At 42.9% G+C, this 26316-nt stretch overlaps 1 protein-coding gene and 1 long non-coding RNA gene across 3 annotated transcripts; both read left to right on the forward strand.

Annotated features, from left to right (window-relative positions):
- The first annotated feature begins 10794 nt into the window (after positions 1 to 10794).
- LOC147343481 (protein FAM90A15-like) lies at positions 10795 to 13296 on the forward strand. The gene is made up of 4 exons (XM_086379665.1): positions 10795 to 10897; positions 11340 to 11448; positions 11949 to 12054; positions 12589 to 13296. Exons 1-4 carry the CDS (start codon positions 10795 to 10797, stop codon positions 13294 to 13296), a joined length of 1026 nt encoding a protein of 341 aa, XP_086235791.1.
- A 7278-nt stretch (positions 13297 to 20574) lies between these two features.
- LOC147343482 (uncharacterized) lies at positions 20575 to 24390 on the forward strand. 2 transcript variants are annotated; one of them, XR_015156233.1, is made up of 3 exons: positions 20585 to 21805; positions 24027 to 24132; positions 24206 to 24390. It is a non-coding gene; the product is annotated as an uncharacterized LOC147343482 (long non-coding RNA). The 2 variants fall into 2 exon arrangements; XR_015156234.1 differs by lacking the exons at positions 24027 to 24132; positions 24206 to 24390 and adding an exon at positions 22828 to 23232 and having other exon boundaries at positions 20575 to 21805.
- The last annotated feature ends 1926 nt before the right edge of the window (positions 24391 to 26316 follow it).

The following is a 26316-nucleotide window of genomic DNA, read 5'->3' on the forward strand; positions in this document are numbered from 1 at the left end:
CTGAACATGGAACAACAGACTGGTTCCAAATAGGAAAAGGAATACATCAAGGCTGTCTGTTGTCACCCTGCTTATTTAACTTCTATGCAGAGTACATCATGAGAAACGCTGGGCTGGAAGAAGCACAAGCTGGAGTCAAGATTGCCGAGAGAAATATCAACAACCTCAGATATGCAGATGACACCAGCTTTATGGCAGAAAGTGAAGAGGAACTAAAAAGTGTCTTGATGAAAGTGAAAGAGGAGAGTGAAAAAGTTGGCTTAAAGCTCAACATTCAGAAAACGAAGATCATGGCATCTGGTCCGATCACTTCATGGCAAATAGGTGGGGAAACAGTGGCAGACTTTATTTTGGGGGTCTCCAAATTTACTGCAGATGGTGACAGCAGCCATGAAAGTAAAAGACGCTTACTCCTTGGAAGGAAAGTTAGGACCAACCTAGATAGCATATTGAAAAGCAGAGATATTACTTTGCCAGCAGTGATAGACTTCCAGTTGAGCTATCCCAGATCCTGAAAGATTATGCTGTGAAATGCTGCACTCAATATGCAATATGCACTCAATATGCAATATGCCAGCTCCCAGCATCTCCCCCTTTTTTATTTCTTAAAACAGCCAGATGCAGCTCAGTCGCGAGCTTCTGAATGTTCTGCCGAAGAATCCTGACAATACAAGGAAGAATGATTATGAGAAGCAAAATTAAAGCACCAGCAGTGACGTACACAAGGATATTATACAGGATGATTTTCCTGAAATGAAGTTAGAGAAAGTGTGAAAAAAGTCATTAGCTGCTCCAGCGGCGGTAAAATCCAGTCGAGAGTGTTCCAGGGTCTGTATTTGATTATGAAGTTTTCCTAAGTCCAGGCCAATGTCAGGGCTGTTCCAAACACCTGAAATACGATTTGTAATTTTTTTCCCATTTAATCTGTCTCGTTTACCTTTAAAGATGTCACGCATATCCACCAGTAATCAGCATGGCAAGACAGAGCCATTTTCACTTTTAAAGCCTGTAACTCAGTCCCAATATGCATTATTGCCTCTTCCAAGGCATCTACCCTCATCTCCAACTTTCTGTCTATAGCTTCCTGTGTTGCTAGAGTTAAAGAAACATTTTTAGACATGGTATCAACATATTGGGCAGTATGCACTTGTTGAGTCAATGATATTGCTCCCGCAGTAACAGAAGTAATTGCTGCTATTAAAGCTGATATTCCTAAAATAAGTAAGCCCACAAATCGTCATGATCACATTAAATCTTGTAGTTGTTGTAACACAGCAAGACTATAGTTATATCAATAAGTGGTTACATCATAAGATAAGGTGGATGTTGTAACACTACAAAGGAGCAAACATTATATTGAGGGTTTAAACAAGATGAGAGCATACATTGTTCACAAGTCACTACATTGGGTCCACCAGTGAAAGTCATATGTACATTAAGTTTTCCAGAATCGTTGGTAAAGAGAAAAACATAAGGAGAGGGTAGACAAGCCAAAACAGCATAAGTAGAATTATTTTCTGGTTGGAGTTCGTGCTGCAGCAGCCCCGTCGGTCTCGCTGGGATCTCGATGTTGAACTTGCCTCCCCTTCCGGTGGGCTCCTCTTTTGTGATCAAAGCAATGGGGCAACCGAATGTCTGGGGGACTGCAACATGGCGAATCAGTCTGTCTGGGATCTAAATTGGAGAATCTGCATCCTGTGGAAAAATACAAGCACATCCTCGACCACTAGTTAATAATGGGTCAGGACCCTTCCATTGTCCTGAGAGGAGGTCCTTCCATTTGACTAATGGTTTTGCATTCAATTCCTCTGGGCACCAATGGTGAAGCATTGCAGTAGTTCCGGCTGAATCAGTATTTAAAATATTTATTACGAAAAGAGCACATGGCAAGATTTGATGGGGAGAACTATACTTAAACTCCCATTCTTTTAGTTTTTGAATTTGGATTTTTAATGTTTGATGCGCTCTTTCAACAATGGCCTGTCCCTGGGGATTATAAGGGATGCTTGCATTATGTTTAATTTGAAACTTTGTACAAAATTCCTGAAAAGACTTAGAAGTGTAAGCAGGAGCATTGTCAGTTTTCAAAGCTTTTGGCAGGCCCAAATATGAAAAACAAGTAAAGAGATGTTGTATTACATCTTTAATTGCTTCCCCTGTACGAGCAGTTGCAATAATAACATGAGAAAAGGTGTCTACAGTTACATGAACAAAGGACAGTTTTCCAAATGAATAAACATGAGTTACATCCATTTGCCAGAGTACATTAGGTTTGAGACCGCGAGGATTAACTCCCATAGGTAGACTATTATAAACAGTGGGGCAGTGTAAGCAAGAACGCACAATCTCTCAAGCAGTCTCTCTGGGAATTTGGAATTGATGTCTTAAAGCAGTAGCATATTGATGATGAAGTGAGTGAGAGGCTCTGGCCTCCTCAATCACAGTAGCCATTTCATTTCTGGTTAACAAGTCAGCCAAATCAGTAAAGGCATTTAAAGGGCTGGGCAATCCGGAATGAGCCCGAATGTGTCCAGTGAAAAATATTGTATTTCTTTTCCAAATTTGTTGCTGTAATTTAGTTAACAAATGAAATATGGTAGTTTTATTTTCAGGCAAAACCACAGTTTTAATGTGTGGAAACAACCTGACAATATACTGAGAATCAGAATAAAGGTTAAATTCCTCATCTGCAAACATAGCAAAAGCCTCTATGACTGCTGTTATTTCAGCTCTTTGAGCTGAAGTTTCCTGTGTTTCTAAAACCTTTTGGTGATTTTTAGTAACTATGGAGGCTTTACCGTTTGCTGACCCATCAGTAAAAACTATTTGAGCATTTGGAATAGGAGATTGTTTACATCTGACAGGAAAAATAACTGGATGTCTGGATATAAAATTCAGCAAAACATGTGAAGGTAAATGATGCAAAAATTTGACCAAAATAGTTTCCTATAGCAATCTGTCAATTTTCAAACATTAGAAGAACATCAATTTGTTCTTTATTATATGGAATTACAATTTCTGATGGCTCTTTACCAAATAATTCAATGCTCTGCTTTTTTACTTTAATATCAAAGTAGCTATCAATCCTGGATAAGAAGCTGCTACTTTTTTACTTTGAGCAGGAAGATGGACCCACTCTAGGGGGCCGTTTTGCCGTAAAACCAATTTTTTGTCTGGCTACCCCAATTACATCTATGGGGGTTTTATGGCAAAGGAATTGTCAAGCAGTTGTCAATTTAATTTTTTTTTAATTTTTAAAATTTACATTTTAACAACATAAATTTAGAGATATGTTAATTTAGGTCTAATGTTTAGTTTAGGTCTCTGTATAAATTTAAATAATAAATGTATAACCTCCTTATCTCAGTTTGGTATACAGATATACCTAAATGCAAAATGTATTTATATATGTATTTATATATAGCAACAAGTATAAACTTATTGACATATAATATATATAAATCAATATACTTGAATTAATCTTTATAATTAATATATTAATTAACATATATTACAGCAATACAACATGTACACAGCTAATACCAACCAACACAAACCAATGTACTGCAATAATACATGTCACACATACACAATATAATTATACAGTATATAGAACATATATCATCACAGCACATCAATCCATACCAATTAATATCAGCCACACACACATTATATTACTGCAATATATATTTAATTATACAGTATATATATAATATGCATATATAGTATACATATTAATTTATATACAAATTAAGTATAGATCTATAAATAGAATTAGGTATACCTTTATTATATCCATACCTAATTAGGCAAACTGTAATTAGGCAAATATATTTATATTATGTATTTATAACAATATATAAAGTATTGTTAATTGTACCTCCTGTTGATAACTAAGAAATTGCGAAAACCCTTCTCTGAGTATCTCCTATTTGAGACAGCACGTCCCTCCCCCATAGGGTAAAGGGAACCGTAGGAACTACATAGGGTTGGAAAGTTCCACAGGTATCCTCAAACTACCAATCTAACATTTTTTAACTTTTAACTACTGTGGGGGCTTGAGGGCAAATGAAATAAAATTTGACCCCTGAACTCTATCAGGGCAACTTGCCAATCATCACTATTTTGTTAAAGACTTGTAGTTGATCCTTATTGAATGGAATTATTATATTTGCTACTTCTTTTCTAAAAACTTCCACACTTCTTTTTTCCTCCTTTTATAATTAATTGTGCCACCGAGCTGGGATAAGATAAAACTACTTTTCTTGGGGTCACTGGTAGATGGAACCAATGGGTCTTTTTGTCACAAGCACCTTGTAGGTGTATGTTTTGTGGCAAGAGTAATTAAATCTCATCTTCTGGTAATATTAATCCTAATTAACTGATCATTTAAAGTCTCATCTACTTTAACAAGAGCCGGCTCTGTCTCATTAGTCAACTTTCTCTTAGAACTGAAATTAGGATCGCTTTTTAAGCAATCAAACAAAGGCTTTAAATTTGCAGTAGTCAGTTTTAAATGTGGGCGTATCCAATTAATGTTCCCTAATAATTTTTGGAAATCATTTAAAGTTAATAAACAATCTCTCCACAGCTTCAAAGGGGCATTATCAGTTTTCAAAAGTTTTGGCAGACCTAAATATGAGAAGCAAGTAAAGAGGTGTTGCACATCTTTATAGGCTTCTCCAGTTATCATTTTGTAACTAAATCTGGTCTATAGCTTTTTAGATGACAAGCAACTATCTAATCTTTGCTTGAATACTTGGGGAACTCACTACTCTTCAAGGTTTTAAACTCTCCCTCACCTTTTTCTCTACAGCATTTCCACCCCGCATACCACTTTCTCTAATCCCACCAACTCATTTTCAGTAGTATATGTTGGCCAGGAGCTGGGTCAGTCTTTCCCAGCAATGTTGAGACGTCTGTTCCTGTGTCTAATAGCCCTGACATTTTATTTTCTTGAATTAAAAGATTTTTAAAGGCCTTGGAGCTGTAATTTCCTGCACCCAAAAGGCTAGATCACTAGATCTAAATGCTCTGTGGCTCTTAGCTTGAGAAGTCAAGTTTTTTTCCTGTCTGATAAGGTAAAAGCAAAAACTGTGTTATTCTTTGACCTTTATTAATTTGCACAGTTTTGGTAGGCGGCGAGATCAAAACTTTAATTTCTCCAATATAATCAGAATCTACTACACCATGCACCACCGAAATTTTTTGAAAAGAAAGCGAACTATGTCTCAGCACAAATCTTACAAGGCAGGGGGCCAGCCACTCCCGTTGGAATCGGAGCAACCAGCACGTCAGGGGTTAATATTGTTGCTAAATCCCCTTACCGTTCTAGTTTTCTCTTAGCCTTCGTGAGACCCCCCTGTGGGGGTTTTCTCCCAGGAGCATGCTCTGAATATTGTGCATGCAGTCTGTTTTAAAAGCTCCACAGTTGAAAAAACTTTTTATCTTCCTCAGGCTTAGGCAACACTTTGAGAGGCTTTGGGGGCAAAGTGGGAAACTCTTGGGCCCTGGAAGGCACAAACGGAGGCGGCAGCGATGGCCTTAAATCAGAAAGTGGTGGATAAGTTTTTTTTTTGTTTTTTTTTTAAGGTTTGCGCAGAGGGGGAGGGAGCTCTCCAGGGTGCCTGGTCGCAGCATCTCTTACAGTCTCTCTCTCTCTCTCTCTCCCTCTCTTCCTGCCTTTCTCACTTTTCTCTCCCCCTTCCTTTTTCGCTACCCTTCTCTTTCCTTCGTTTTTTTCCCTTTACCCTCTTTCTCTCTTTTTCTTCCCTCCTCCCTCTCTTTCTCTCTGTATCTCTTTTTCTAACTTCCTTTCTTCCTTTCTCTATCTTGATGCGTTCCCTGATACCTTCCTTCTCTGTTCCTCTCTCCTTTACACTCTTTAGCTCTTTCTCTATTTTCTTTCCTTTTTTCTTTTTCACTTTTTTTTTTCTTTTTATTTCTCTCTCTCTCTCTTTTTTTTTTTTTTTTTTTCGCCTGGGTGAGGCCCCCTTGAGGGGGTTTTCTGCAAGGAGCAGGCTCTGTATATTGTGTATTTTTTAAAAGTTCTTTTGTTTAAAAGAAATCTTTTTTATCTTTTTCAGCCTTAGGCAATGCTCTGGGAGACTTTGGATGTAAACTGGGGAATTCTTAGGCCCTGGGAGGTGCAAGCAGAGGTGGGGTAGTCTCCTTAAATCAGAAATTGTTGGATAAATTTTTAAAGATTTGTGTAGAGGAAGAGGGGGCTCGTCAGGGAGCCGAGCCGCAGCGTCCTGTAAGCCCTCTCCTTTCTCGGGTGGTAGAGCACAGTCTCCCTCCTTTCCTTTGTCAAGGGCAGAAAATATGATCTGCGCAGAAGGTGGAGACCCACTACCATCCACCGCTATAGCCTCTCCCATAGGCTATCCCACAGCCTCATGACGAGGGTCCAGAACATTTTAAATCATATTTATAGGATAAGTTTTTAGTTGTTTTTTTTTTACCTTCACCCAAGTATCTAAATTAACAGTACCCTTTTCTGGAAACCAAGGACACTGTTCTTGTACAAATGAAAAAAATGATTGAATGGTAGATTTTTAAACTTTGATTCCTCTCTTACTTAATAACTGCAAAATTACTCCTATAAAGAACTGTCTTTCATTTGATTTAGTGTTACCCATGTCAGAAAATTAAATATAGTAGAAGATATAGTTTTAGTTTTCAAAGATCAAGTTTCTTTCAACCTTTTAACTCTAGAAACTGGGTTTTCTCTCAAACCCCTTTGACACTTTCAATAAAAACCGGGTTTTCTCTCAAACCCCTTTAACACTTTCAATAAAAAATGGGTTTTCTCTCAAACCTCTTTAACACTTCCCACCACTACTCTCCCTGTCTGTCCTACAGGGGGGTCCGCGGCACCCTGGGTGGGGGCCTATCCGTCCCGTAAATTCAACACTTTCTCAACACTTTTTCTGAGGTACCTACCTTCGAATTAGCCTGTTTGGGCACCACCTGCCGGGGTCCAGCCCTGACTGATCCAGGGTATTCGAAGAAGAGACGGCATCGGCGACCTATTTATTTAAATATTCATCAAAGATATAAAGAGTAATAGAATGAGGATAGCTCAGTGAAGAAATTCAGTGGAGAAAAGAGGCTGAATAATTCAGCCAGAAAGTGAGAGAAAGAACGACATGGGGAGACCAAGTTTTGTTGAACAAGGCCCGCACTTTATTTTCCAAAGTAGTTTTTATACCTTAAGTTATGCATAGAGGATAATGGGGGAAGGGGAAGAGTCATGCAGTAAGCCAGGCTTTCTTCCTGCAAACTTATCATATGCAAAAGTTTAGGTGATTTGCATCATCTTCTGGCCCGGAGGCCTGTTAACATTTTAAGACCCTTTCTTCAGAAAACTTATTTTTCTCTAAAGGTGATTAGTCAAGCGCCACCCTCCAAAAGCATTAGATAAAGTTGCATTCCTACAGAGCAAAGGTGTGATGGGCTATAAAAAGACAAAGAATTAACTCAAGGGTCCAAGGTTACAAACACTGCCAGGGACACAGCAGGTAAGGGATATGGAGACTTAGCAGCAAACATTGGCCCAACAAGTGAAAAACCCTTCACCAATACAATTTCTAATCAATCTTTTAACTGCTCAAAGGAGTCTGTATTTAGACAGTTTAGAACATCTCCTGCCTCTCACAGTTGGGAGGCTCTGAGCAATCACATGTGGCCGGAACAACCTATTCAGGCAGGCTAGAGGACTTCCAAAGGAGTTTGTAGGTTGAAACACTATCACACCCAGGAACTTTATTAACTGGAGCTGTAAGTTAACTCTTTTTTTCAGAGAGAGGTAGCGGGGGACAGCCCCCCGTAAAGTCAGAGGTGTAGGTGAGAGCACAAAGCAGAAAGTAGGCAGACTCTGGTTTTGGGGGTAGATGCTCGAGAATTTCCAGGGGGATTCCAGAGGCTTGATCCCGCCTTTGCGTATGCCGAGCCTCCTTCCTCATGACCTTTGCCACAGGCAGAGTTCCTCACGCTGGCTCCCGGCAGTGATAGACTTCCAGGTGAGCTATTCCAGATCCTGAAAGATTATGCTGTGAAAGTGCTGCACTCAATATGCAATATGCAATATGAACTCAATATGCAATATGCCAGCTCCCAGCACACACATGTATGTCCATTGAGTCTGTGATGCCATCCAACCATCTCATCCTCTGTCATCCCCTTCTCCTCCTGACTTCAATCTTGTCCAGCATCAGGGTTTTTTCAAGTTAGTCACTTCTTCACATGAGGCAGCCAAAAGATTGGAATTTCAGCCTCAGCATCAGTCCTTCCAAGGAACACCCAGGACTGATTGCCTTTAGGATGGACTGGTTGGATCTCCTTGCAGTCCAAGAGTCTCTCAAGAGTCTTCTCCAACACCACATTTCAAAAGCATCAATTCTTCGGTGCTCAGCTTTCTTGAGAGTCCAACTCTCACAACCATACATGACTACTGGAAAAACCATAGCTTTGACTAGATGGTCCTTTGTTGGCAAAGTAATGTCTCTGCTTTTGAATATGCTGTCTAGCTTGGTCATAACTTTTCTTCCAAGGACCAATTGTCTTTTAATTTCACGGTTGCAGTCACCATCTGCAGGGATTTGGGAGCCCCCCAAAATAAAGTCTACCACTGTTTCCACTGTTTCCCCATCTATTTGCCTTGAAGTGATGGGACCAGATGCCAAGATTTTCGTTTTCTGAATGTTGAGGTTTAAGCCAACTTTTTCACTCTCCCCTTTCACTTTCATCAAGAGGCTCTTTAGTTCTTCAATTTCTGCCATAAGTGTGGTGTCGTCTGCATATTTGAGGTTATCAATATTTCTCCCGGCAATCGTCATCCCAGCTTGTGCTTCATGCAGCCCAGCGTTTCTCATGATGCACTCTGCATGTATGTTAAATAAGCAGGGTGACAATATACAGCCTTGACGTACTCCTTTCCTGGTTTGGAACCAGTCTGTTGTTCCATGTCCGGTTCTAACTGTTGCTTCATGACCTGCATATAGATTTCTCAGGAGGCAGTACAGGTGGTCTGGTATTCCCACCTCTTCAGAATTTTCCAGAGATTGTTTTGATCCACGCCATCAAAGCGCTTTGGCATAGTCAATAAAGCAAAGGAGGATGTTTTCTGCAACTCTCTTGCTTTTATGGTGATCCAGTGGATGCTGTAAGCATCCTCCCTACTGTGCGCTGCCTGTTCTCACATCTGTGTGTTACCTTTGTCTCTGCTGTGTTTGTCACTGTTCTGGTTTGTTCCTTCTTTGTTTGCTCTCACTCTTCTACCCAGGAGGGAAGTCCTCTTGTCTTTGCTTTCAGCCTCTGACTTAATTCATCAGCATCATAGCACTAAGGTCTCTCCATGTTCTGGAGAATAATAACATCTCAACTGTTTTTCTTTGTCTGGCTGATTCGATTTCCATTGAATATGCATACTATTGAAATCCCAAAACATTATTTGTTCATCCTTAGTTGAAACATGTATTTCACATGAGCTAGGTACAAATGAGACGCTGAGGACAAAAGTTCCAGGAAACAGACCCTCAGCCATGGATCATCTAAGCTAGTAGAGAGGAAGATAATTTGAAGTGAGTTTGTACTTGAAAATTGCCTTCCCTGATGTTGAATGGGAGAGCCCAGTTTTCCAAATAATCGCACTTATTTTTGATTTTCAAATGCCTATTCCTCAATATTAAGTGTAGCTGCCCCCTAGCACAAATGTTTGTGTACATGGGGGCAGATCTTTTATCTCCTAGATTGTGATACATGTAACCCAAATCTCTAAATTTAGTCTTCTGAGGATGCAAATCCAAATGCAAGTTAGTCTGGGTCCTAATCTGTGTGTCAGTAATCAGAGGAGAATATAGAAATGTCTGGGCAGTTCAGTTCAGTCGCTCCATCATGTCTGACTCTTTTGAACCCCGTGGACTGCAGCACACCAGGCTTCCCTGTCCATCTTCACCTCTGGGAGCTTACTCAAACTCATGTCGATTGAGTCAGTGATGCCATCCAACCATATCATCGTCTGTCGTCCCCTTCTTCTCCAGCCTTCCATCTTTCCCAGCATCCAGTCTTTTCCTGTGAGTCAGTTCTTAACATCAGATGGCCAAAGAATGGGAGTTTCAGCATCAGTCCTTCCAGTGAATATTCAGGACTGATTACTTTAGGATGGACCGATTGCATCTCCTGGCAGCCCAAGGGACTCTCAAGAGTCTTCTCCAACACCACAGTTCAAAAGCATCAATCCCTCAGCATTCACCTTTGTTTACAGTCCAACTCTCACATCCATACAAGACTACTGGAAAAACCATAGCCTTGACTAGATAGACCTTTGTCAGCAAAGGAATGTCTCTGCTTTTTAATATGCTGTCTAGATGGGTCATAGCTTTTCTTCCAAGGAACCAGTGTCTTTTCATTTCATGGCTGCCATCACCATCTGTAGTGATTTTGGAGCCCCCCAAAATAAAATCTGTCACTGTTTCCCTACCCATTTATCATGATCTTAGTTTTCTGAATGTTGAGTTTTAAGCCAACTTTTTCACTCTCTCCTTCCACTTTCATCAAGAGGCTCTTTAGTTCTTCTTCACTTTCTGTGAAGAGAAAGATCTGGACAGGAGAAGTCAAATTGTCAGAAACCTGGTCCCAATGTCATGATCCCCATTTGGGGTCGATAAGGCAGGGATGTCTCTGTGTCTCTGCATCAAAATGACAGTTTCTTCTTCCTTTTCACAGAGGAGATCCAAAAATTAAGATTGAGGAGAATCTCCAGTAGGTGTGGAAGATGGCTGGTCATTACGGATGGCTGAGAGCCTGCTGACTCTTTCAAGACCAGAAAGTGAGCAAGCAAAAGCCAGGACCTGGGAGGCAGATGGCTCCTGTACCACAGGAGAAAGACTCCATGGTGAGTGGAGGCATGGACCCGCAGGGAATCTGTGGGTGGCATGGACTGCGGAGACAGGGTTTAGACCTGGAATATTCTGGGTCCATAACTCATTAGTGCATTCACATCCAAAGATAGCTGCCTGGACCTCCCTCCCCAGCAGATCGGGCCACTCAGAGCCTGGGAGGGACCACTGGGGCTCCTCGGGGTTATGTCTGCCCTGGCTTCATCCAGATCTTTCAGTGGGGCTCTTACAGTTCACCTTAGACCGCCAGCCCCTCCTCCTCTGATGCTCCAGATGAGGGCTTTGGGAATCACAAGGTTGTAACTACCCTGGCACCTGAGGGACCACGTTCTTTCTCCAGAACCAGCATGCAACACTCTCCATCCGTCCTTTCATTCCCTTTGGCCTCGTGCCTGTGGCTTCTGATGACTCACTGGCCTAGTTCTCCTCCACCCACAGGTGAAGTGTACGGACTGTGGAGCCTTTGGGCACACAGCAAGGAGCCTCAGGTGCCCCATGAAGCGCTGGCAAGGGGCACTGGTCCCCCTGCCCTTGGGATCCAGATTTGGTAAGGAGAACCTGGCATGGAAGCTGCAGGACCCACTTAACCTTAAGGGACCCCAGGGACCCTTAACACGGCTGAGAGAGAGGAGGAGGAAAGGCAGAGGTGAGCGGCAAGGAGGTGGGACACAAGGTCTGTGCTGTAATCTGGAGAAGGTTCCTCTCCTTGTCGACACTGTGCTGAGCCATCTCTAGAAAGGACAGGGAAACTGGGGAGACAGAGACAGGAGCCACATCCTCAGTGGCCACACTCGGGAGCTCACACTAGGCCCTGAAGTCACTAAGGAGAGTGTGGAATACTCACAACTTTGCAGCTGACCAGCCTCAAAGCCCTGGAGGGGTCTCTGGAGATGGCGAAGGACATGGGGTGGGGGGATCTGCACAAAGGCAGAGGGGTTCAGGTCCTGTGTCACTCCCAAACTAGAAAAGGGGCTGGGCCACAGCACCGATGGTCCCAACTGTGGCAAGGACACTGGATTTCTGACACTTGACATGTTTGTGTTGCAGGAAAGAGGAGCAACAGAGGAAGCTCCTAAAGCGATTTCCCAGGAAGCCCCACAGTCGGCAGCCACAGAGCTGGAAGGAGGAGCTCGAGCCTGGCCTCTGCCTGAGGGTCAGTTTCTGCTGGGCCCCCTCTTTAATCCACTGGCCTTAGTTCTGTCTGTGGGAGGAAACGGTCATGTTCTTTCCTGACCAAAGTCATCATTTATTTTTCAGAGGCCATTTTTCATGGTGCTTTGATTTTGCATTCTTACACTCATGTCTGGTGAGATGCTGGCAGGGACATGGAAGTGATTTTATCAGCAGCTTCCAGAGTTGAATCCTTTAAGTTAGAACAGGAGTCTGTAAATTGTGATTCATCCTCCAAAACTGGACATGAAAACTCATTTTGCCATCAAGGCGCCTGCAAATCACCAATCTGTGTACAGTCTGGAGAAGAAGGTCTACCAAACACTTGCTTCCCCTTACTTAACAAGAGACATTGTTAGAAGATTTCCATTTGCCTTTGGATATATAAATGTATCAAGGTCACATGAGCATCCTGATGTTGAGGATCCTATCATATAAAATTAATGCCTGTGAGATGTTCTACTGAATGGAAAGAAGATTCTCACACCTGGCCTCTCTGTGTGGTCTTCTCTTACAGCACCCAAACATGCCTGTGCTTATCCACACATCCAAGAGGAAATCCTTCCAGGAAACAGATCACTCAAGAGGGTCACCCACGAGGAGAGATGATGTGAAATCCAGCCTCCATGCGGTGCCTCTCATCAACAGGAATTTGGCCCCGGCCTCCAAGGGCCGCATTGAGGCTCCAGGCAAGAGATGTGTGCAGACCCCCAGCCTGACACGTGTGAACCCCCCAAAGAAACCTAGACTCAGCCCCGTCCATACTCCCCAGCAGAGCACTCCAACAGCAGATCTGGGGGCCTTCCTGAATCTCCCTCCTCCACCTAGCACAGCTGGACGTGGACTGAGAGTGCCCGCCCATGTATCCATGGAGACACCTGCTCAGGGGCAGCACTTTGACCTCCAGCCTCCAGCGGACAGATCTCCCTCCGGGAGTGTGTGCGCCGTCTCCGCAGCCGACCCCCCACCCATCATCCGCGTCCCGGCCCAGCCTCTGAGGATGCTCTTCCTGAGAGACGGCGAAGGCTGCTGGAGCTGCTGGTACATGGCGCCCCCGTCTCCGCGGCCTGCGGAGCGGCCAGCCCCTCCTGCTCAGAGCCCGTCCGTCGACCAGGAGCCAGATGGACACGCTGTCCCCGGGCCCCCGAGCACCCTCTATGATGACCTCCAGGTGTCTTCTTCCTCAGAAGAAAGTGACTGGGACGAAGACACCAGTGGCAACTGAGACTCATCCTCCAGTGCCTAGTGCCCTGACGTGACTGTGACTCTGGCGGGTGGGCTGGGTGTTAGAGGGAGCAGCTGTTCCCGGTGAAGCAGGACTCCCCACCCTGGTGGGCGAGACAGCAGTGAGACTGGACCACCCTGGGGACACACAGCTGCACACACTGCCCTGTCTCCTCATGGAATCCGAGTCTGTCCCATGGCACTCATCCAACCGAATGTCAAGCTGTCAACCTAAAACTAGTACAAGTAATTGAGGCAAATTCTAGGAGTGACTTTAACCATTGTGTAGATAGGAAGTAATGGTAGTATCTGTAGGTGATGATGGTAGTGTCTGTGTTGGATGGTAGTATCTGTATCTGAACATTTGGAACCTGCCTAAAGAGCCTGACTCTGCTCTGCAGAAGGTCAGCCACGCCCTGTCCTGACAGAAGTCTAGTGGACTCTGTGGAGTCTTGCAGTATAAATCACAGTGGGGAAAATTCCCATGGCTGTGCTTATCAAGTGTCATTAAATGTTACTACAAAGTTTTGCTTTGAAATATTTCTTTCTGTGTTTTCAGAATAAACAAGAAAAATTACAGTCCTCTCAAGAGATGTAGAAAGATCATTTGGTCACATTCAACACCCTGGTCAGGCAGGCCCTGCACCCAGCCCCTGCAGGGCCTTCCTTCTGCCCTAAATCAAATCAGCAATAGGTCAAGATCCATTTCATATGTATATATAATTACATATTGTTGAATGTAATATGCTAATAGTTTATTAAGATCTTTTGTATTTATGCTCATCAGGAAATTTTTGATTTTGTTATTATGTATCATGTGACTTTGTTATCCTGGAATGCTACGCTTAGTTGCTCAGTCGTGTGTAACTCTTTTGGACCCCATGGACTGCAGTCCACCAGGCTCCTCTGTCCATGGGGATTCTCCAGGCAAGCATCCTGGAGTGGGTTGTCGTGCCCTCCTCCAGGGGATCTTCCCAACCCAGGGATTGAACCCAGGTCTCCTGCACTGCAGGCAAATTCTTTACAGACTGAGCCACTAGGGAAGCCCTATTATGTCATCCTGGTATGAAAAACTAGTTGGAATCAGTTTCCACCTTGCTTCTGAATGATACTTTTGGTAGGACTGATATACTGTCTCCCACAAATTTTATAAAATTTACCAATGAAAAAGTTTGAATTTTAATAACGTTTTACCATAGAAAACATTTTGTGTGTGGTTTTTATCTCTAAGCCTTGATGATCATCTTAATACTATTTTGACTCAAGACAGATCTTGTAATGGAGGGGAAAGAGGAGCCTGGGAGGACTTTATGAAAAACACAGAATCAGGGCCTCCCAGATCCTCAGGGCCACTTATGCACCTTAACAATGCCCCGAAGTCAGTCCCCTCCTTGGAGAATGTGGTCAGCCTGTGGAGTGCCTACAGCCACAGGAAGCCCCAGAATCAGCTCAGCCCTCATCCTCAGGTGCCCTGTGCCAGCTCTTCCTCCAGAACCCTGGGAGTCCAGACAGCAGGCTTCTGAGTATCTCAGCAGGGGGCTACAGGCAAGTGTCAGGGACTGTTGTTCCTGGACCAACATGGGCCAGCAGAGGCCACCACGAGTGGTTGGAGAACTCCCTGACCAACCAGGCACTTGTCTACCCTCGCTCAGGCTGAGGGTCACCACTCCCTTGTCTCTAAGTGAATTGAGTGAAAGTCACTCAGCTTTGTCCAACTCTTTGGGACCCCATGGACTGTATAGTCCATGGAATTCTCCAGGCAAGAATATTGGAGTGGGAGGCCTTTCCCTTCTCCAGGGGATCTTCCCAACCCAGGGATGGAACCCAGGTCTCCTGCATTGCAGGCAGATTCTTTTCCCGCTGAGTCACAAGGGATGCACTGAGGCATGGATAATGTAATTTTTAAGTACTTCTTTTTCTAGGGTATCTTTGGGTTACAATAGTACATGTTTTATTTGTATAAAAATAGATTTCAACTCTAGTATGCCATAAAACTGACCAGCACCAAAAGATAGGTTTTTCTTTTACTACCCTGTGGGCCTCTTTTACTGCATCCCTCTGATACCCGCTGCTCTGTTCTGTGAGTATGTCTTTATTCTTGACATAGACTGCAGCACACAAGGCCTCTCTGTCCCTCACCATCTCCACAAGTTGCTCAAGTTCAGGTCCGTTGCATTGGTGATGCCATCCAGCCATTCCATTCTCTGACACCTTCTTTTCCTTCTGTCTTCAATCTTTCCCAGCATCAGGGACTTTTCCAATGAGTCAGCTGTTCGAATCCAGAGAAGGCAATGGAAACCCACTCCAGTACTCTTGCCTGGAAAATCCCATGGATGGAGGGGCCTGGTGGGCTGCAGTCCATGGGGTCCCTAGGAGTCGGACACGACTGAATGACTTCAATTTATTTTTTCACTTTCATGCATTGGAGAAGGAAATGGCAACCCACTCCAGTGTTCTTGCCTGGAGAATCCCAGGGACGGGGGAGACTGGTGGGCTGCCGGCTGTGGGGTCGCACAGAGTTGGACACGACTGAAGTGCCTTAGCAGCAGCAGTAGCTGTTCGAATCAGATGACCAGAATACTGGAGTTGCAACTTCAGCATCAGTCCTTCCAATGAGTATTCAGGGTGATTTCCCTTGAATTTGACTGGTTTGATTTCCTTGCTGTTCAAGGGACTCTGAGAGGTCCATAATGGATCATACTCCATATAAAATAATTATAAAATATTGGCTATATTCCCCATGCTGTGCATTGCATCCCTGTTAGTTATCTGTTTCATACATTGATTATCTGTTAGTAGAATCAAGTGTTGATTCTGCTCCTGGAGGCCAGTTTGGAGTATTTCAGGAAGCTCCTGGAAACACTTCCCCAAAAACCGTGTCCCCTCAGTGTTGTATATTAACAGCCACAATGGACTATAATAGACAGTAATGGGAATAATGGGAATAATGAAGATTAACAAAATAACAATGAGGACGATGATGAATGTGTGGAGGGAGATGTGCTTATTATATCAATGATGGTGATAAACCTATAGCAAAGGGGATGAAGGGACAGGCTTCCCGAGTCCGTGACAAGGTCATGATATCAGTCCTCGAGGCAGCAGAGGTCTAGATTTAACAGGGAAATATGTTCTGGGGCAAAGCCTAGGAGCAGGAAGAGAAAGGAATCCATGTCCACAGGAAGGCATGGGGGCGCTAATCCTATTGCCAGCCATGGAAGGAGGGGCTTCTGGGCACAGAGAGGCCTGGTCCGGGACCCCCACAGGACACCACCAGCTCTCTGGAGTGAGGATAGCTGGCTGGCAGGGCGGCCGCCTCCTGGGACAGGCAGTTCCTAGTTTTGTTTCCCCCTGCCCCGCTAATTGTGGCTGAATTCCGGCCATCTGCCCTGACTGGGCCTGCAAGGGTCTGTTGTTGAGACTGCCCACTCTGACCACAGAGAATGGAGGGTGTTGTCCTCACAGCTCTCTGAGCTGCAGGGTGATGGGGCCCACACTCCCCAGGGGAATTTACCAGTCAGCACACACAGGCGGGGATGCATCAGCAAAGAGGTGCCTGTCTCAAGGTGACATCCTCCCTCCTGGGGCTGACCACAGGGATGGAGGTCAGCTCTGGACATTGTGGCCCGACTAAGGACACACACACAGGGCCATGTAGGTGCAGTGGTCACTGTGTGCTAGGCCAGGACTTGCTGTTGGGCTGAGATGAAGCCGGGCTTCCTGACTGCATGGATTTCTTCCTTCTCATCCTTTCCCAACACGGTTATCTTGAGATCACTCCGAAATAAATAATCAGCACAGGAAACTTCATCTCCTCTGCCCTCTGGTATCCAAAACTGTGACGAAAGTGATAAGATTCCAGGGAAAATGGGGCTCACAACAGAAGGAATCGACTTCTGCTCAGGATGGAAATAACATGGAGACTGATGGCATCTCATGAGACTTGAATTTTGATCCGACATGAGCTTTGCTGGCAAGAATCATGTCTATGAATTAATGAGGAAAAACCCAAGATTGTTTGAGGAGGGGAGAAATGCTAAAAAGCTCTACCCTCAGTCTAGATTAAAGAGGGTATGAGAGGGAAACCATTAGAAATAAAAGAAATCCAAACTGTTTGCTTATATATTTTTTTGTTTCATTTAAAATTTCATGTTGGGTGATGCCATAACATATCTGAATACAAATAAGAGGGTTCAGAGAGAAGGAGTGGTTTAAAGTGTATATGGTTTGTTTGCAACTCATACAACTCAATATCAAAAAAAAAAAAAAAAAAACCCAAACAAAGCAAATAACAATTGAGCAGAGGTCTGAACAAATCTTTTTATAAATAAGAAATACACTTGGCCACAGGCACATGAAAAGATGCTCAACAATGTTAATCAAAGAAATGGAAGTCCAATCCACAATGAGATCTCACCTCACACTTTATCACATGGTTACCATCAGAATTCTATGGCTAGTAGGTGTCGGCTAGAATATGGAGAGAAGGGAACCCTCCTACACTGTTGGTGGGAATGCAAATTGGTGTAGCCACTGTGAAGAGCAGTGTGGATCTTCTTCAGAGTACTAAGCAGAACTACTGTATCATCCAAAATTCCTCTCCTGGGTAAAATCTGAGAAGAGGAAAACATGAATTCTAATAGATACATGCACCTCTCATGTTCACATTAGTATTGTTCACAAAAGCCCAGATATGGAAGCGCCCAAGTGTCCATCCATAGGTGAACCGATAATACCCTCCAGTCCACGCTTGTTGCTGCAAATGGCAAACTGCTTTCATTTTTATGGCTGAGTAATATTGCACTGTGTATTATGCCAAGTGAAATAACTCAGAAAGACAAACACTGTGTGTGTTATCATTTATGTGTGTAATCTGAAATAAAATAAAACAGAAACACACAGATATAGACTACAAAGCAGTGGTTATCACTGGGGAAGGGGAGCTGGGAGGTGCAAGTTAGGGGTTGGAAATTAAGATGAACAAGCTGCCTTGTATAAAAGAAATGAGCTGCCAGTATATATTACAAAACACAGGGAATACAGATGATATTTTATAGTAACTTTAGTGGGGCATAATCTATAAGATACTGCATCACCATGCTACATCTGAAACGAATATCATACTTTACATCAACTATCTTTAAAAACTAGATGAAAATAAAATACAGTGCATGCATTTTAAATCATAACATACATTCTGATGCCAGGAGACAATAGGGGAAAACACAGGTAGAGAAATAAATTCCCGAGTGAGATGAAAGGCAATTCCTTTCCTTTTATGTGGGAGATGGCATAAATAATGAATAATCCTACAAGAGTTCTTTAAAACTTGTGGTGGAAAATGTCCACTCCCAAATGATCTATTTCATTTAGGAAATGGTCTACACAAAATCTGATGAGCCATAGAGAAAAGGATGAGCCCTTGAAGATTGAGTGGTAATGGGGAAAGTTAAAAATATTCTTTTTTAAAAAAATTAAAATATAGTGGATTTACCTTAATATACTAGCTTCAGATGAAATTTCCTTTTTTAAAATATTTTATTTTATTTTTAAACTTTACAATATTGTATTAGTTTTGCCAAATATCAAAATGGATCCGCCACAGGTATACATCTGTTCCCCATCCTGAACCCTCCTCCCTCCTCCCTCCCCATACCATCCCTCTGGGTCGTCCCAGTGCACCAGCCCCAAGCATCCAGTATCATGCATCAAACCTGGATTGGCAACTCGTTTCATACATGATATTATACATGTTTCAATGCCATTCTCCCAAATCTTCCCACCCTCTCCCTGTCCAACAGAGTCCATAAGGCTGTTCTATACATCAGTGTCTCTTTTGCTGTCTCGTACACAGGGTTATTGTTACCATCTTTCTAAATTCCATATATATGCGTTAGTATACTGTATTGGTGTTTTTCTTTCTGCCTTACTTCACTCTGTATAATTGACTCCAATTTCATCCACCTCATTAGAACTGATTCAAATGTATTCTTTTTAATGGCTGAGTAATACTCCATTGTGTATATGTACCATAGCTTTCTTATCCATTCATCTGCTGATGGACATCTAGGTTGCTGGTCAACCACTTGTAAAAGAATGAAACTAGAACACTTTCTAACACCATACACAAAAATAAACTCAAAATGGATTAAAGATCTAAACCTAAGACCAGAAACTATAAAACTCCTAGAGGAGAACATAGGCAAAACACTCTCCGACATACATCACAGCAGGATCCTCTATGACCCACCTCCCAGAATATTGGAAATAAAAGCCAAAATAAACAAATGGGACCTAATTAAACTTAAAAACTTCTGCACATCAAAGGAAACTATAAGCAAGGTGAAAAGACAGCCTTCAGAATGGGAGAAAATAATAGCAAATGAAGCAACGGACAAACAACTAATCTCAAAAATATACAAGCAACTCCTACAGCTCAATTCCAGAAAAATAAATGACCCAATCAAAAAATGGGCCAAAGAACTAAATAGACATTTCTCCAAAGAAGACATACAGATGGCTAACAAACACATGAAAAGATGCTCAACATCACTCATTATCAGAGAAATGCAAATCAAAACCACTATGAGGTACCATTTCACGGCAGTCAGAATGGCTGCGATCCAGAAGTCTACAAGCAATAAATGCTGGAGAGGGTGTGGAGAAATGGGAACCCTCTTACACTGTTGGTGGGAATGCAAACTAGTACAGCCACTATGGAGAACAGTGTGGAGATTCCTGGAGCCTATTATACAGAGTGAAGTAAGCCAGAAGGAAAAACATCAATACAGTATATTAACGCATGTATATGGAATTTAGAAAGATGGTAACAATAACCCGGTGTACGAGACAGCAAAAGAGACACTGATGTATAGAACAGTCTTATGGACTCTGTGGGAGAGGGAGAGGGTGGGGAGATTTAGGAGAATGGCATTGAAACATGTAAAATATCATGTAAGAAACAAGTTGCCAGTCCAGGTTCGACACACGATACTGGATGCTTGGGGCTAGTGCACTGGGACGACCCAGAGGGATGGTATGGGGAGGGAGGAGGGAGGAGGGTTCAGGATGGGGAACACATGTATACCTGTGGTGGATTCATTTTGATATTTGGCAAAACTAATACAATTATGTAAAGTTTAAAAATAAAATAAAATTAAAAAAATAAATAAATAAAATAGAAATAAAAAAATAAATAAAGAATATTCAGTCCATCTAAAAAAAAAAAAAACTGGAAATAGCACTGCCTTATGATCCAGCAATCCCACTGCTGGGCATACACACTGAGGAAACCAGAAGGGAAAGAGACACGTGTACCCCAATATTCATCACAGCACTGCTTTTAATAGCCAGGACATGGAAGCAACCCAGATGAAATTTCTTTAATGAACATGGGAGATGGAACTGAAACGCATGAAATAATAGGATTCCCAGGCGTTATATGGGGTATAAGCAAAATGTCCTCAGATACAATGAAATACTCACTATGTCCTCTGGTGTAATTTTTTCCATTTGGGAACCAGGAACTTTTAGCTTAAAGAACCATTGCCATACCGGTAATATTTCTACTCCAATATAGAAATCAACTGTGCATGGCATGGAAGTAAAATAAATTACAATAGTTTACTATGTAGGAAAATTTTTTGTTGATTTCCCCACTAACCAACAAATAGAGGATAAAATTGTCTTCCCATTTTCTGTGCACAGTTAATAAATTTTTAACATGTTCTTAAAGGCCCTGTGTGGCCAGTGCTTTAATGAGTCATGCTCTGCAGTCCAGCAGTAGGTCCTATATGGTCACCTCAGTATTTATCTTTCAAGTGTTCAGTTCTTCATTTTGCATTTTATTTTTAATTTCTCCTAGAGAATCCCAGCTTCGTTTCCCCAGAATCCCAGTGTATCTGATGTCCTGCTTGTTTTGAAGACATAGTATGGTTCATGGTGCAGAAAATGCACTCAAAATATTTATGGATGAAGAAGGAAATAATGGATCATCTCACTGTCCCTGGACAATGTCATTACATCCTTGTTCTTCAACATGCTTGAGGGTTATACTTTCCTATTAGTTTGGGAAACCTAATCTGGTGCCTCAGATGGTAAAGCATCTGTCTACAATTCGGGAGACCTGGGTTCAATCCCTGGGTCGGGAAGATGCCCTGGAGAAGGAAATGGCAATCCACTCCAGTACTATTGCCTGGAAAATCCCATGGACACAGGAGCCTGGTAGGCTACAGTCCATGGGGTCGAAAAGAGTCGGACAGGACTGAGTCAAGGCAAAGCAAAAGCAATAATCAAATTGAAGAGGGTTCCTGATAAGGTGAACCATAGCCTAAATTGGATTATAGGCTGTTATTCAGGTATAAAAGGAAATCAAACAGACAGAGGGATGTGTCTGTTCAGAGAAGAAGAAGCTGCACTGCTTGGGACCTTGAAGAAAGAGAAATCAGCTGCTTGCTGTGGAGCCCTCAGAATCCGCTTGGCTTCATCAGCTCCTGCAATTTGGGGTTTTGGTGAGTCCTCCAAACTGAGATAGGAGTGTGTTCCTTTCCCTTAAATGTTATTTCTTATCTGTCTCTAGACACTGGTGTCAAAGCAGCCTCTTATGGTCTCTGACTCATACTGTGTCAACATTTTCTTTGCCATTCTCATTTCCAAATTTTGACTGGTCACATCCCTTTTTTTCAACTCCAACACTGTTGTCTTAAATCTATTTAATTATTTCATCTGCCTAACCGAAGATCCTAGCCATGTGCTCTCCAATACAGCCCCATGTGGCTGGAATATTTAAATTCCTGCAACCGAATAGCTAACTTTCACATCGTTGGTAGTGCCATCCAGATTTCAAGTCTCTTGTCATGATATACATGTGGCACAGCAGTTTCTGTATCATACAACGCTGGTATAGAGCATGCCCTTCATCTTGGAAAGTTCTACTGGCTGTTGATCTCCATCTGATGTTTTTACTAATTTGTTTCTAAATACTTCATTTTCTGCCTCTCTGAATTACTCTCCTTTTATGGGTTTCATCAAGCAATTTTCTTCCTTTCTTATGTGACTTGAGATAGATTTTTATGTTGAAATAATTATTTCAAGATGGAAGGTCTCTTGAAATGTGTCCACTGGTGTGACTGCCCTTTTGCATATGACTGGGGCTTCCTTCCATATCATAGGAATTTACCTGTTCCTCTTATCAGTAGAAGGAAAATTCTAAGAGTGAAAAAGAACATGTCACTTCACTCTGAAATTATCTTTAAGTCAAAATGAAAGGCAAATCTTGATCAGTTTTCCTGGACAGCCCCTCATGATCCATGGGGTTGCAGAATTGGACACGACTAAAGTGAGAATCCCTGGGATGGTGGAGCCTGGTGGGCTGCCATCTATGGGGTCGCACAGAGTCGGACACGACTGAAGGGACTTAGCAGCAGCAGCAGCAAAGTGACTTAGCAAGCACACACAGTCCATCCCACGGGTAATCCAATCAGTGATTCAATCACTTCCTTGAGTGGATTTTGGGGTTTGTGCTTTGTCCTAGACACTTGATTCCTCTCGACAGTTAGCAGAGGCATGGATCCAGGAATTCATTTCTGATAGGAAATGATCCCTAGGCTTTCATTTTGATTGTGAATGGAGGACTGGTGAGCAGGAGCCTGAGAGCAAATATCTTTAGGGAGATTTCTGTTTCAAGACAGAGGGGATGTGATGAAGGGATCGACTGTGGATATATGGAGAGGTTCCTCCCAAACTGGGTGATAAACATGAAGAGAGATTACAGGGAGCTTCTTCTGATTGCTAATGTTAGAGGTCATATTACAGGTAAAACCAGGGAGACCTTTGTTACCCTAAAGTAATTTGATCACAGAACACTGACTGAGCAAAATTAAATGACAGCTGCTCCTTCCTCTAGTGTAACTCTGTCATATTAAAGTTTTTGGAATCTTTGGGTGTCATTGGTAAATTGGCAAATAAAGCAATTTCTTCCCAAACCTGTTTTTCCATATTTTTTAACATCCTTGATCTAGAGAACTGCAACAGTCTATGACAGTAACACTGTGACTCCTGGGTGCCAGCTACCTTCTGGTTCGGAGGATGTTAAGGATGAGGCTGGCCAGATAGGTGCTATGGTTTCTCCAAATGGAATAAGTCCTCGAATCAACTCCATCTAAAATAGGTCCTTCAGTTCAGTTCAGTTCAGTCACTCAGTCGTGTCCGACTCTTTGCGACCCTGTGAATCACAGCACGCCAGGCCTCCCTGTCCATCACCAACTCCCACAGTTCACTCAGACTTGTGTCCATCGAGTCAGTGATACCATCCAGCCATCTCATTCTCTGTCGTCCCCTTCTCCTCCTGCCCCAAATCCCTCCCAGCATCAGAGTCTTTTCCAAAGAGTCAACTCTTCGCATGAGGAGGCCAAAATACTGGAGGGGACTGATACTCATGTGCCTGTGGGACAGAACTAATGTCAGGGCTGAGGGGAGCTGGAAGGCAGTGTGTTTCCAGAGGACTGCCAGGGCTGTTGGAGAAGCACTGTGGGCGCATAAGGCAGGAGATGATCTGGGGGCTTCCAGAGTGTTTACCTACAGCAGTAAACCATCATCCACTCTGGCGAGAGTCAGGGTCCCCGAGGGTGGGAACCCAGGAGGACACTGAGCGATTCTGGGTGCCACGGGCTGATGAAAACAAAGTCAACGCTTAGCACGTTCTTATTTGCAGACTCTGACTTTCTTTGTTAGCAACCGCAGCTCTAGCTCTTCACATGGGATCTGGAAGAGAAGAAGCTGCATAGTATTCCCTGGACGCACCACCGGTTTCTGAGTGCTGGGCTGGAGCTACACCCAGGTGAAGGTTGGGGCTTGAATTCAGGTGGGTGTGGAAGCACAGGACTGGGGTCTCATGGCTTCTCCATCCTCAGGTTGGCCTGCCTAGTGCATGATCGGCTGTGAGTGAGATCCTGAGAAAGGCTTCCGGTGACTGAGCTTAAGGATGGAGCCCCTGGTGAGTAGTGATGCTTCCTCCTGAAGCTGCACCCAGTCCCCATCATTCCTCAGCTCAGCCGCCCATTCTGGACAGTGGTAGGGCTGCTCTGTCTGAACCAGAACATCCAGTTTTTTAGGAATTGGTGACATATAAAGATGTAGCAGTCAACTTCACCCAGGAAGAGTGGAGCCTGCTAGACAAGTCCCGGAAAAACCTGTTCAGAAATGTGATGCTGGAAACTGTCACCCACCTGGTCTCTGTAGGTGAGTCTGTCAACAGGGATGTGCCTGCACCTGTGTCCATTCTGTTCAATCACTCACTGAACAAGCATTTAGAACAGCTTCCCTGTGTCCTACTCCTGCTGCTTCCTGATTCTCTGATAGTCTTCATAATTACTTAAAGGAAGACATTCCTTTTCATGGCACTTTTCATTACCACACTGAAAGGTTATCTTGGCCAGGTTTCATATTTTTATTTTTTTTAATTTATTTAATTTTTAAACTTTACAATATTGTATTGGTTTTGCCAAATATCAAAATGAATCCACCACAGGTATACAAGTGGTCCCCATCCTGAACCCTCCTCCCTCCACCCTCCCCATACCATCCCTCTGGGTCGTCCCAGTGCACCAGCCCCAAGCATCCAGTATCATGCATCAAACCTAGACTGGCGACTTGTTCCATATATGACATTATACCTATTTCAATGCCATTCTCCCAAATCATCCCACCCTCTCCCTCTCCCACAGAGTCCAAAAGACTGTTCTATACATCAGTGTCTCTTTTGCTGTCTCGCATACAGGGTTATTTTTACCATCTTTCTAAATTCCATATATATGCGTTATTATACTGTATTGGTGTTTTTCTTTCTGCCTTACTTCACTCTGTATAGTAGGCTCCAGTTTCATCCACCTCATTAGAACCCTTTCAAATGTTTTCTTTTTAATGGCTGAGTAATACTCCGTTGTGTACATGTACAACAGCTTTCTTATCCATTCATCTGATGATGGACATCTAGGTTGCTTCCGTGTCCTGGCTATTATAAACAGTGCTGCGATGAATATAGTGGTACACGTGTCTCTTTCCCTTCTGGTTTCCTCAGTGTGTATGCCCAGCAGTGGGATTGCTGGATCATAAGGCAGTGCTATTTCCAGTTTTTTAAGGAACCTCCACACTGTTCTCCATAGTGGCTGTACTAGTTTGCATTCCCACCGACAGTGTAAGAGGGTTCCCTTTTCTCCACACCCTCTCCAGCATTTATTGCTTGTAGACTTCTGGATTGCAGCCATTCTAACTGCCGTGAAATGGTACCTCATAGTGGTTTTGATTTGCATTTCTCTGATAATGAGTGATGTTGAGCATCTTTTCATGTGTTTGTTAGCCATCTGTATGTCTTCTTTGGAGAAATGTCTATTTAGTTCTTTGGCCCATTTTTTGATTGGGTCATTTATTTTTCTGGAATTGAGCTGTAGGAGTTGCTTGTATATTTTTGAGATTAGTTGTTTGTCCGTTGCTTCATTTGCTATTATTTTCTCCCATTCTGAAGGCTGTCTTTTCACCTTGCTTATAGTTTCCTTTGATGTGCAGAAGTTTTTAAGTTTAATTAGGTCCCATTTGTTTATTTTTGTTTTTATTTCCAATATTCTGGGAGGTGGGTCATAGAGCATCCTGCTGTGATGTATGTCGGAGAGTGTTTTGCCTATGTTTTCCTCTAGGAGTTTTATAGTTTCTGGTCTTAGGTTTAGATCTTTAATCCATTTTGAGTTTATTTTTGTGTATGGTGTTAGAAAGTGTTCTAGTTTCATTCTTTTACAAATGGTTGACCAGTTTTCCCAGCACCACTTGTTCAGGAGATTGTCTTTAATCCATTGTATATTCTTGCCTCCTTTGTCAAAGATAAGGTGTCCATATGCACGTGGATTTATCTCTGGGCTTTCTATTTTGTTCCATTGATCGATATTTCCGTCTTTGTGCCAGTACCATACTGTCTTGATGACTGTGGCTTTGTAGTAGAGCCTGAGGTCAGGTTGGTTGATTCCTCCAGTTC

The sequence above is a fragment of the Bos grunniens genome, chromosome 27 (genome assembly GCF_055505025.1).
Source record: "Bos grunniens cultivar Pamir isolate PY7600 chromosome 27, Bosgru_T2T1.0, whole genome shotgun sequence".
In the NCBI taxonomy this organism is placed as follows: domain Eukaryota; kingdom Metazoa; phylum Chordata; class Mammalia; order Artiodactyla; family Bovidae; genus Bos; species Bos grunniens.

Coding starts and splice junctions, on each gene's coding strand:
- LOC147343481 (XM_086379665.1), top strand. CDS start 10,795: ATGGCTGAGAGCCTGCTGACTCTTTCAAGACCAGAAAGTGAGCAAGCA. Junction 10,898..11,339: donor CACAGGAGAAAGACTCCATG/GTGAGTGGAGGC, acceptor CTCCACCCACAG/GTGAAGTGTACGGACTGTGG. Junction 12,055..12,588: donor AGCCTGGCCTCTGCCTGAGG/GTCAGTTTCTGC, acceptor CTTCTCTTACAG/CACCCAAACATGCCTGTGCT.